The 12,500-nt window shown below is 51.8% G+C and overlaps 1 protein-coding gene across 1 annotated transcript in view; it reads left to right on the forward strand.

Annotated features, from left to right (window-relative positions):
* Positions 1–12,500, forward strand: part of LOC147010218 (otogelin-like) — a 122,256-nt gene that overhangs the window by 65,198 nt on the left and 44,558 nt on the right. The window contains exon 27 of the mRNA XM_085863365.1: positions 6,963–7,217. Within this exon, the coding sequence (XP_085719491.1) occupies positions 6,963–7,217 (255 nt within the window). The remainder of the gene's footprint in view (positions 1–6,962; positions 7,218–12,500) is intronic.

The following is a 12,500-nucleotide window of genomic DNA, read 5'->3' on the forward strand; positions in this document are numbered from 1 at the left end:
CGGGCCTAACTACACATGTACTTACAGAGATACCTCACCTAAGGGACCTGAATGGTGGTTTGAGAATCTGGTAACCACAACACGACCCCCTCCCCTTTTTACAGACTCGTCCCGAGTAGTCAAATTTTCGTGTGCCATCATGTGTAGTTTTCCCCTAGTACATTTTACCTACGGATCCCTGAGTGCGACATTCATGGTATTCGTGTCCCCAAAATAAATAACCTGAGGGCTGCGTAACTATCTAAACAAACTCACTCACACGGACGACTTAAATAAAATTGCCGGCGCTAGACAGACATGCCGGGGGCGCACTCATATTTACAGTACATCTTAACCTTAACTTACAAATTTTAGACTAAACCATGGCCCAGGATCACTGAACTCTGCAAAAAGAAAGCAGTTAGCAGGGAGCCAGGCTGCCCGCATGCAGTCTCTGACTCAAACAATGCAGGTGACAGGGAACGTGGCTGGCTGCTCACACGCAGTCCAAGGCCTTCCCTTTTGAACTGAACGCAGTGAACCACAACGGTGCATGGGCCGCACAACGCAGTCTCCGTGCCAGCTCAAGTGGCACACGCAATGAGCACAACGAATGGATGGATGGATGGATGGACGCAAACACGGTGCACGGGCCGCCACTGCAGGCCCGTGTTGTAGCTGCCAACAGGGCAGTTCTCGCAGCTTGCGAACTGTTGCCTTGCGGATCCTGGCGCACATGGAAATGAACAGGGGGGGGCAAAGCAAAAATGGAACGGGGCGGTGAACGTGGGCAGTGGGCATGGCTTGGCAAAGGCAGCAGGCAAACACAGCCCGCAGAAGAAGGCCGCTGCAGGCAAACACAGCCGGCAGATGAACTGGCCGGCACAGGCCTTGAAGTACCACAGCTGCAGATGAAGTTGGCCGGCCTCCGCCTTGAAGCAAAACACGGCCAGCCGATGAAGTTGGCCAGCCTTTGCCGTTCAGTGGAGGTTGGTGGAGGGAGTGCGGTGGTGCTGGCCACTTGGAAGGCGGGCTCGGACCTACCTACCTGTCTCCCTCCCAACTATCGCCTTTGCCTGTCACTGTACATACCCACTCCCTTAATTTGTCAAACCCCAATTTAGCCCCAACTTAATTTTTTTTTTCTGTTGTTTTTATTTTTACTCCCCCACTATAAATCGTCCCCTAACCCCCTTTATCGTCCTTGTTCGGCTAACCTATCCTGTCACCTAGCCTACTCCCAACCCCTACGTTCCCTTCCCGGAGGGGAATAAGGGAGAGCTAACGTCCTGTGTCGAGGCCCAACGAAGCCTCAGAATGGCCTCCCCAGAGTTCGGCGATCTTAACACCAAGTGGGTCCAGCGGCCCACAACGACAGCGAGGGGATGGATGGTGCGGAGGGGTACATCTCCTAATCTACCCTATCCATTTAACTGCTAAACTACCCCGGGGCTTTCAACAAGCGCCTCTCGCTTAAACTATTGGTTCTAACAACCCAGATTCCCGTCGCCTGTGTTGGTGTCCTTACAATTTCGGGCCTCGCCCCCCAATTTTCTCTCCGTGCCCTCACACGGTCTCCTGGCTGGGACACGTGGCTCCCTTTGGCAGGCACGACCCTCTGCCGAATCTCCCGCTATGGCACCCCCGGGCACTACACTGCCTCCGAGCCTACCAGCTCCCTAACACCGGGGAGTGCCCCCCATGGCACCTCCCCTGAAACGCACACGTGGCAGGTCGGCCTCCCGGGCCCCTTTCCGAGGGTCACCCGTGCCCACAACACTGCCCACGCGGCTAATGGCGCCCCGGGCCCCCGCACCAAGCAGGCGCACCCGTGCCCACTACTCTATCCCGGCCCCCCATGGGCCCTTGGCCTACCGCGGCCGACTAGCCTGGTGCCCGGGGTACCCACTCAGCGATACTCACCTTTCGCAGCCACGCTCCCAAGCCCGTCAACAGGGCTCCTGCACCCCTCCAAATGGGTCTCGAGCCTACTTTCCCACCAACAACAAAACGACCTCCATTTTTCAATTTGACTAACCCAGCTAACTCACTCTACACTGACCCCGGGGTCCCTTGGGCGGGAGTCACTCCTCCCCCCAATCACTCATCGCACCATGCATTCCCCATTCACTCCACACACACAGACCCGCTGGCCTCACTCACTCACCAAGCACTCACCTCACAACTCTCCAACTCTTCAACACACACACCGCTGAACTCTGCCATCCTTCTATCTGCATCCCCTAACTAACTCGTGCTCCCACGTCGTCCCTTAAACTAGTAGCACGTTCCTTTTAACACTACGTAGCTAAGCTACGTCCCCACTACACATTCACAAGTCTGTCCATGTTCTCAAATGTCCCAAATAACTTTTATTTCCCAACCTAAATCTGGCTACAATCCCTCTAACTAATCCATTCCACGGACTCCATGAGGACTTACCCCTGCCCCATGAAGTCGGTCTAACTAAGCTAACCCTTCCCCCTAACTAGTTTCCATCCTGTGCCCCTGGGTAAGGGGGTCTTTCACCCCTTGCCCAGGAATCCTGTACACCCGAAAGTGAGGCTTGTTTTTTTTTTTTGTTTTTTTTTTTTATTCCATGCGCAGCACCTGCGCGGCAACTCGCGCACTTTGCACCTGCCCGTGACGTCATGCAGCTGCACGTGTTCCTCGTCCCTCCTTGGACGGCACCATCCGGCAGAGATACCCCTCCTGCCGGATTCCAACCCCACGTGCAGCCATGACGTCACCGTGCGCATAAAAAAAACAAGCCCCACGTCTCGAGGGGTTCCCCACGCGAACACATGTGCTTTGCCCGTTGGAGCTTAACACACACGATCGCGTGGAGAACCCGTCCGGTCCAAATCCATTTACCTGCCTAAACTTTGTCCGTCCGCGGGATCGGCAAATCCACCGCGTGCGTTTCCGGACCGGGACTTCACTCTCGCAAGCGAGCACGTGGCGGTCTCGTGCGTTGCACAGCACGAACCGCGTGCTCACTGCTGGGTGAACCCGGCACGGTCCCCGAAATAGCTACAGCCGCTACTCGGCTTTCTTTCATCTGTCGTCGTCGTCGTCGCCATTCAACCCACGCACACCTGCGTGTTACGACGCACACAGTCCACTCTATCACATTCACACCGGGAGACGCGGCTGCGTGCTCCCGCATGCCAACCGACATCTCCCTCTCATACCGCTCTCTCACACACACGGTCTCCCTTGCACACAGCGACCTTGCACACGGCCGTTCACTCACGCGTGCCTCACTCACACAAACCATACTACTTACACACGCGGGGGCACTCACCCGCGGTGCCTCATCCACACTCCGTGCCTCACTCACACACGCGGGGGCACTCAACCGCGGTGCCTCATCCACACACGCGGGGGAACTAACCCGCGGTGCCTCACTCATACTGGCCGTTTCATCCACACACACGGCCTCTCTCACACACGGTGCCTCATCCACACACGGCGTGCTGGGAAGCACGCACTCCGGCACCATCGCCACCACACCACTCACACACGGGGTCGCTTCCACACACGGGGACGCACTCACACCTTGCACCACACACACAGGGACAACCACACTGGGGATTTGTGTCCCCACAAGGGTCTCCGGGGCCTCTACACCCCCCAAGCTCTCCGTGCACCCGTCCACAGCACTCGTCCCCTCAACCTCGCAAAGCACGACCGAACTCACCTGGTCGTGACTCGCCTCAAGGGGGCATACTCCCTCCCCTTGTTCCTGGAGGAGGTCATCCAGCTGCTCGCACCGGGTCCCCACACGCTCCGCGAGCTCACCCCCATTATCCTCCACTACCTCCGTGTGTGTGTGTGCGTTACTTACCCCGTCTTCCTCGTGTAGTCTTTCCTCTATTTTTTCTATCTCCCGTGTCTCTGCCAACTCTTCACCCTTTACCTCCCTTGTCTCAACTATTATTTCCGTTGTCGTCATTTCGTGTCTCGTCTCACACGTTTTGGTCTCCCCATTTAATTTTTCCCTCTTGGTCACCGTCGATTCCTCTGTCACGACCCTTGCCCAACACGCCCCCCGAATTATTTTTTCACCCGCCTCCACCGCGGGCCTGTCAGCCGTTGCACCCCCTTCCAGCTCGCCTGCTCCCACACGTGGAGTCGCCATTCCCAGCTCCCTGGTCACGGCCTTCATGCCCGCCTGCAGGCATCGGCCCATGTTCTGCGTCTCACCCCGCAGCTCTTTCATTTCTTCCCTCATTTGCTGTGTATTCGCATCCATCGTCGTTTTCACTTCATTTGTATTTGTATCCATCTTTTCGTTCATGCCTTTCATTTCGTTTTTTATTTCATTTGTCATTGCCGCATTCATTTGTGCCAGCATGGTGAATAGCTGGGCCATGTCGGATGCACTCAAGTGAGCCGTTTCGGCAGGGGTTGGGGAAGGGTCTTGGTGGAGAGGGGGGGGGGAGGTGTCATACACCGCGGCCGCTGCCGCACCCACCTCGGGCCCTGGGTTCAGTTGGGCGAGTCCGTGTTCCTGCACAATCAACATTTCCTGCTCGGGGATTCCATCCTGGACCATGGATTCTACATTATTACACATATACATTTCTAATACCCCCGGCTCCCGCTCGCCTTGAGACGCCATCTTGCTTCTCGTGAAGGGTTAATTTAGCTCGCTCGTAATTTGGAGGGAATCGGGGGTCGCTTCTCTCACCCCTGGACCGATTCCCGTGAATTTAGCCGGAGACAGGAGAGCCCGTTTTCCTGTTCTCCGATACCAGTGCCGCGAGGAGGGCGATGGATTTGTATCGCACGACCTGACACCAGTGTTGCGGTTTTCGCGCCCGCCGGCGTGCTGACGGCCACGTAACTCGAATCGCGGCACGTCGCCCACCGGACGGACAATCCAGTCGTGACCCTCTCGGACTAACGCCGGGAACCAGTCACGGGTGGACCTTTCGGTCTCACCGCGATCGAGCCAATCAGCCCCCGCGTGGGATAGGGTTGCTCGCCAAATTCGAACTACCTAAGTACCCACGCGGAGGGTAGACCGGGCGATCGCACCTCGCCGCAGGTCGACTTCGGACACGGGCCACTTAAGCGACCCGTTCCGTACTATCAGAATAACCGAGCGGTGTTATCGTCGACCTCGACGGTTCGATTAATTATCGGGCGTATTCAGCCCACTACCAACCCTTTACGTGAAGCAAGATGGGGATTCAATGGAGGAAAAGACGAAGCGAAGCGGGAGAACAGTTCAACAATAAAGCACATTTATTCGCGGCACACGGGAAGCACACAAATACAATTCCACCAAAAGCACACAAAAAAAAGAAAACACAATTCCATTTACACAAAAAGCAAATATAAAAGCGAAGACACAGTGCAGAGCTAATACCGACTACCGAGCACACGGCAACACTTATACAATTCTACTTCACAGACGGCGCCGACAACACATACCAAAAACCAAGGAAAAGAAATACCTCAAGAATGAGGCAGGCCTGAGGCCGAGACCGGGTCGCGCCTACCCGTCTGGTGATGAGACGCGGAGCGGCGATGGCCCCGCAACCCGCGGGCCTCGTGGACGGTGTCTGGTAGGGGGTGGGAACGGGGCCCCCTTGGTCGCACTATCTCAGCGCGGGGGGAAACAGGAGGGGGTTGCTGATGCTCGGGGTATAGAGGAGCTTTATTATCCCTGGTGTGCGTCTCCACCTCGGCCAGGTCGCGCTGCCGGCCTCCCTCGGGCGTGCAGCTCCTGGCACCGACGCGAGCACCCCCTCGTCCGACTCTCTTCAGCTTCTCCAGCCACTGCAGGCTTCGGGCTCCAGACTTCCACACTCGTCCCCTCCGTTCCGACTCGTTCTCGTTCTCGTTCTCGTTCTCGTTCTCGTTCTCGTTCTCGTTCTCGTTCTCGTTCTCGTTCTCGTTCTCGTTCTCGTTCTCGTTCTCGTTCTCGTTCTCGTTCTCGTTCTCTCGACTGACGAACACCGTCCTTTTTATCCCCCCCGTAGCTTTGCCTTTGACCCCCTCCCTTTGACCTTTCACCTCGCTCCCCATTGGCCCGAGAAAAAGTGGGCGTGAAGGCTTTTTGATCCACAAATTTGCATATATCGATCGTTCTGGAGGCGGGGCCAAATCGCCCCTCGCTCACCGATTGGACGGCAAAAAGTGGGCGTGTGTCGTTTTTGATCCGTTTTTGAAGCACAAAATCCGTGATTTTGTACACGCTGTTCAACGTGCGCCCTGCACGAGTCCAACACCGGTACCCACAGCGGGGCAAGAACGGTGGCGATGCTACGGTTGCGAGGTGTGACGTGAAGGTCGTGGCGGTTGTGGTGAAGCGGTGGTTGTGGTCGGTGGTTGATGTTGTGGTTGTGATCATGGCGGTTGGTCCAAAATAAAGATAATAAAAGAAAAACGGCTATCCTGAAGAGTCGCAGCTCGCATAAATGACATGTATTCCCACTAGACAACGGGTTTGGGCCTAACTACACATGTACTTACAGAGATACCTCACCGAAGGGACCTGAATGGTGGTTTGCGAATCTGGTAACCACAACAATATATATATATATATATATATATATATATATATATATATATATATATATATATATATATATATATATATATATATATATATATATATATATATATATATATATATATATATATATATATATATCCAAAGGGGGTGTGGAGGGAGAGGGTTAAAATGTCTGCCATATTTTTGAATTTATTAAAGGGAGACAACAATTGCCCCTCTGAGTCACAAAAGAATCACCACGTCAAGGCCTTCAACCCTAATGGAAGAGGAGTCAGTTGGGGATATGTTTACAGTTTGCACTGTACTGAATGTACTGTACAGTCTGTGCCTGTACATATTGCACTGTAATTTTTGTACTGTACCAATTACAAACGTTGGTTTAAGAGATATTTACCACAGTCGGTATCAAAATAATAGACTTATTTCTGCTCGTTGTACATCTCCCATGCAGAGTTCTTTTGGCCGCTTGTGGTCCAACTCAGGGATGTGGAGTGGTGCAACAGGTGGAGGAGATGGGATGCGTGGTGCTGAAGGAAGTCATGGTCGACCTCTCTATGGTGGTGGTGGTCGTACTGCTGCTGCTGGTGATCATGTGGCCGTGTGGTATGCTGGGTTCTACACCGTGGTCACTATACTCAGGACCGGCCTGTCCATTCTTTGGGACGGAGAGAACACTCTGCACATCCAACTGCAACCTCATTGGAAGGTAAGTGTGGGCCAGCCAAACAGGTGGACAATCAGAAATCAGTCAAAAGTAGATTGTCAAATCTATTTATTTGGTTCTTGATACAACTGTGTGGATGATGGGGACCCAAATAGATGGACAGCTTGACAGATGGACAGCCAAATGAATTGTGAATCGTCAATGTGGACAGCCAAATAGATGCATTATCTATCTCCTATAAATGGAGGAGGTGTGTGTGTGTGTGTGTGTGTGTGTGTGTGTGTGTGTGTGTGTGTGTGTGTGTGTGTGTGTGTGTGTGTGTGTGTGTGTGTGTGTGTGTGTGTGTGTGTGTGTGTGTGTGTGTGTGTGTGTGTGTGTGCGCGCGCGCGGGTGTGTGGCATGTTTTTTGTGTTCTACTGGAACATTCTGATGTGGAGTGTAATACACCAAAATGATTATCACGACCTTCTGAGTTTATTAGGCTAATTAATTACAAAGAACCCAGAAGAATTCCCATGATTTAAACACACGACGTGTTCAGGTGTATAGAGCGGCTTCGTAGGTCGTTCCACGGCATGGCATTCTATTTACAAAATAAATAACAAAAAGTATAATAACATTGTAACAAAGCAGAGACGAGAAAGAGGGGCGGGAGTGGGAAGGACAAAACATTGGGGAACAGAAACATTAGGAGATCTGTGGAAGGGAGAGGGATGGGGTGGGGAACATGGGGAATACAAGATGGATATTACAGGGACTTTCAGGAAGGAAAGCAAGAAATTTGAAGGAGGTGGGTTTGGGGTGGATTATCGAGGTAGAAAAGATCGAGGATTTGGATGGGGGATGATAAGAGGTGGTGGTGAACAGCTGTTTTGAAGGCCTGGAGGGAGGAGTGGGATTGAATAGAGTGAGGGAGTTTATTCCAAAGGTGGAAAAAAGAGGAATGAAAGAGTGAAGGTGAGCAGTGATTCATGATTTTGGTAGTTTTACCAGAAGGGGATTGTTGGTGGACGTTGAGTGCCCTGTGGAAATATGGTGGGGACAAATCGCAGAGAGAGCAGGGGGGGCGAGGCTGGAGGGGAGATGGTAGAAGACAGAAAGACCACTGACGAGCCTGCTGTGAGAGAGTGAGAAGCCCAAAGATAGCCTCATCGCGGGAGATGCCAATGATCCGAAATGCTTTGGTTTCCACAGCGTGAAGCCGAGAAAGGTGGGAGGCAGGAGCACCAGCCCAGATGGGAGAGCAGCACTCCATCAGGCTGCGGACGAAAGCTTTGTAAGTGGTCAGGAGCTCAGGTGGGCCGAGGAAGGACTTTGTATGATTGAGGATTCCCAGTCAGTGACTGCCTTTGGAGGTGAGGTTTGAAATGTGGCTTTCGCAAGAAAGGTCATGGCAGATAGTGAGACCCAGAAGCTTGAAAGAAAGGACTTCTTCCAGAGGATTGTTGAGAAAGTGGATGGGGGGGGGGGTTCTAAATGGTCATTTTGGAGAGACATAGTGAGAGTGTGAGATTGTCTGGATTGAAAGACATGTTCCACGTGTTGGACCAGTTTGTGATTTTATCCAGATCTGCAGTGAGCGAAGAAGCTGCTGCTTGCTGCTCTGAGGGATGACAGATGGAACGGCAGAGGGTGGAGTCATCAGCAAAGAGATAAAGAGGATTTTCCAGAGAATTGGAGAGATCATTGATGAAAACCAGAAAAAGAACAGGGCCCACAATGCTACCTAGAGAAATTCCAGCCTGGACAGGAAGAGGGGATGATAGAACTCCATTGAGGGCCACACGTTGACTGCAGCAGGAGAGGATGTCTGCGAGCCGTGAGTGGAGATGTCCTTGGATACCATAGGAAGAGAGTTTTGTGAGCAGGGCAGGGTGCCAGACAGTGTCAAAAGCACGTGATATGTCTTGGGAGATGGTTCTGATTTCATGTCTGGCATTGAGGACCTCCATCCATTGTTGGGAGAGCAGAAGCAGCATATCCAGGGTAGAGTGACCTGGTCTGAAACCAAATTGATGATCGGAAATCGAGCCATTGGAGAAGAGGAAGGATTTAATGTCTGAAGCAATGATGGATTCCATAACCTTGCTGATGATTGGGAGAAGGCTGATTGGTCTGTATTTGCAGGGATCTGTTTTTGCACCTTTTTATGCAGGGCAGTAAAATTTGCTGATTTCCAAGCAGATGGCAGATGACCTTGAGCAAATGAGAGGGTGAATAGAACAGAGAGAGGGTGAGCAAGAGCATACGAGCAGGTTTTTAGGACACGTGGGCAGATGCCGTCTGGACCGGTTGCAGAATCTGAGTCTAGGTTTGACAGCAAGCTCTCCACCTTGTCAGGAGAAAACGACACAGAGTCCAGGGACAGTTGGGTGCGACTGGGTAAGGTGGGTACAGAAAGCGATGGGTTTCATACACAAGATTTCGATGCAAACACCGAGTTTAGGCATTCAGCCTTTTCACATGCGGTATCAGCAGTGCAGTCATTTGAGTTAAGGGAGGGGATGGAGGGGGAACATACACCAGAAACAGATTTGATTAGATACCACCAGGATGTTGAGGAGGGAGAGAGGTTTGAAAGTTCAGACTTGAGATTAGAAAGATGTTGTTTTCTAGCTCTCCTGAGGGTAGATACACACTTGTTCCAAGCTTTATGGAAGGAACTGAGATTACCCTCAGTTGGGTTTGCTTTCCATGAGGCAAAGGCAAGTTGTTTCAGGACAATTGCCTCACCACAAGCTTCAGTGAACCAAGGGCGGGAGGAAGGGTAGGGCAACTGAAGATGAGAGGGGATAAATCTGTGCACGAGGGAGAGCAAGTTTCGTTGGAAGAATTCCCAGGATGAGTTGATGTTGGAGAAAGTAGCGATAGGAGACCAGTCTATAATTTTGATGGCTGCTTGGAGACCGTGCCATTCAGCTTGAGTGAAATGCCAGACTCGACGGCGGTGAGGTGGTTCTCTGATCATCGCCAGAGAGATGTCCCCTTTGACAAGGACATGGTCAGAAGAACCGATTGGAGCGAAGGAAGAGCAGCAGATATTTTCAGGGAAATTTATCAAAATCAGATCCAGAAGAGATGGAGTACCATTGGTTGAGATCTGGGTCGGGAAGTTGACAGATTGAGTCAGTCCCAATGAGTTGCTGAAGTGCCATGACAGGTGAGAGAGGTACCCACACCGATCCAACTGGCATGATGACAATTGAAGTCACCACATATGAGGAAGAGAGAGTTTGGATGAGAAGATAGAAGTTGGTCCATGTTTTCGGATAGTGAGGTGTAAATTGAGTCATCACTGTTCGGTGGACGGTACAGTACACATATAAACATGAGGTTGGCGTGAAGGGGAAGCCGTAGCCAGAGGTATTCCTGGGGGAGTGGGGGAGGGAAGGCAGTGCATGGAGAGTGAGGAATAGAGTATTTGATGAAGAGAGCAACTCCTCCACCAGGATGATGCTCAGGTTTTTCATACCGGAGGATGGAGTAACCGGGGAGAGATACTTGGGAGTCAGACACATCTTGTGGGAGGAAAGTTTATGTTAGGCAGATTATGTCTGGTTTGTCAGTGGCAACCTGTATGGAAAGATCTGAAAAGTTTAAGCGAAGGCCCCGGATATTTGAGGTCCACACTGTTAATGAAGATGGAGGGAGGATGTTTTGGGTGCAGGAGGTGGAGGGGGGGAGGGTAGGACAAGGACGATGGACGAGGGCGGGAGGTTAGGAGGGTTTTTGAAAGAGTGTGGGGGATTGCACAATAGCTTGGGGAGGGGCCGGATGAGGAGGAGAAAAGGCTCTGTGGAGCTGGGGGAGAGGGGGGACAAGAGAGGGGCAAGAAGGCAGTTGAGGATTTGAGGTGGTGGAGTGAAGAGATGGAGGTGAGAGGGCAGTGGAAGGAGGCAGCTTTGTTGTATGAGAGAGGGGGGCAACTTTGAGAAGGATGAGTGAGGGGATGAATGGTGGGAGAAAGGTGAGGGGGGAGTTTTTGAGAGAGGTGAGAGGGAGGCTTGGAGGGAGAAGAGTGTGATGGTTGCTTTGAGAGTGAGGGGTGAGAGGGGTGAGTTGGCACTGAAATTGGAAAAAAAGAATGGTTGATGGAAAGTGAACATTCATAGCAAACTGGGGTTTTTTAAGTTTTAGGTCAGAGATGCGATTAAACACGTTTCTTGAGGGATGCAATAAAGGAGAATTCAGAGAATGGAGAAATAAACGCTGTAACAGTTGGATTTTTTAGACAAGGTTTGAAGGAGAGGTCGTATGGAGAGCAGTCTGTTTTTTTTTTTTTTTTTTTTTTTTGCATACCTTGGTCGAGGCTCGTATGAGAGCTAACACACAACTCACAGCAAGGAGGCATGAGACAAGAGGGGCGGGAGTGGAAGGGACAAAACAGTGGGGAACAGACACATTCGGTGAACTGTGGAAGGGAGAGGGAGGGGGATGGGACGGGGAACATGGCGATGAGAAGATGGACGTTTCAGGGACTTTCAGGAAGGAAAGCAGGAGAAATGAAGGAAGTGGGCTTGGGTGGATTATCGGGGGTAGAAAAGATCGAGGATTTGGATGGGGGAAGATAAGAGGTGGTGGTGAACAGCTGTTTTGAAAGCCTGGAGGGAAGAATGGGAAAGAATAGAGTGAGGAAGTTTATTCCAAAGGCGGGAAAAAAGAGGAATGAAAGAGTGAAGATGAGCAGTGATTCGTGATTTTGGTAGTTTTACCAGAAGGGGGTTGTTGGTGGACCTTGAGCGCCCTGTGGAAATGTGGTGGGGACAAATCGCAGAGAGAGCAGGGGGGGCAAGGCTGGAGAGGAGTCGGTAGAAGACAGAAAGACCACCGAACAACCTGCGGTGATTGAGTGAGAGGCCCAAAGACTCAGCTTCATTGCGGGAGATGCCGATGATCTTAAATGCCCTGGTTTCGACAGCGTGAAGCCGAGAAAGGTGGGAGGCAGGAGCACCAGCCCAGAGGGTAGAGCAGTACTCCATCAGGCTACGGACAAAAGCTTTGTAAGTGGTCAGGAGCTCAAGAGGGCCGAGGAAGGACTTAGCACGACGGAGGATTCCCAGTCGGCGACTGGCTTTTGAGGCGAGGTTGGAAATGTGACTTTCCCAGGTAAGGTCATGGCAGATAGTGAGACCCAGAAGCTTGAAAGAAAAGACTTCTTCCAGAGGATTGTTGAGAAAGTGGATGGGGGGGTTTTGTAAACGGTCCTTTCGAAGAGACATAGTGAGAGTGTGAGATTTGTCTGGATTGAAAGACATGTTCCACGTGTTGGACCAGTTTGTGATTTTATCCAGATCTGCAGTGAGTGAAGAAGCTGCTGCTTGCCGG

Source organism: Eptatretus burgeri, chromosome 17, assembly GCF_056783735.1.
Source record: "Eptatretus burgeri isolate ZD-2024b chromosome 17, Ebu_testis_v1, whole genome shotgun sequence".
Taxonomy (NCBI): domain Eukaryota; kingdom Metazoa; phylum Chordata; class Myxini; order Myxiniformes; family Myxinidae; genus Eptatretus; species Eptatretus burgeri.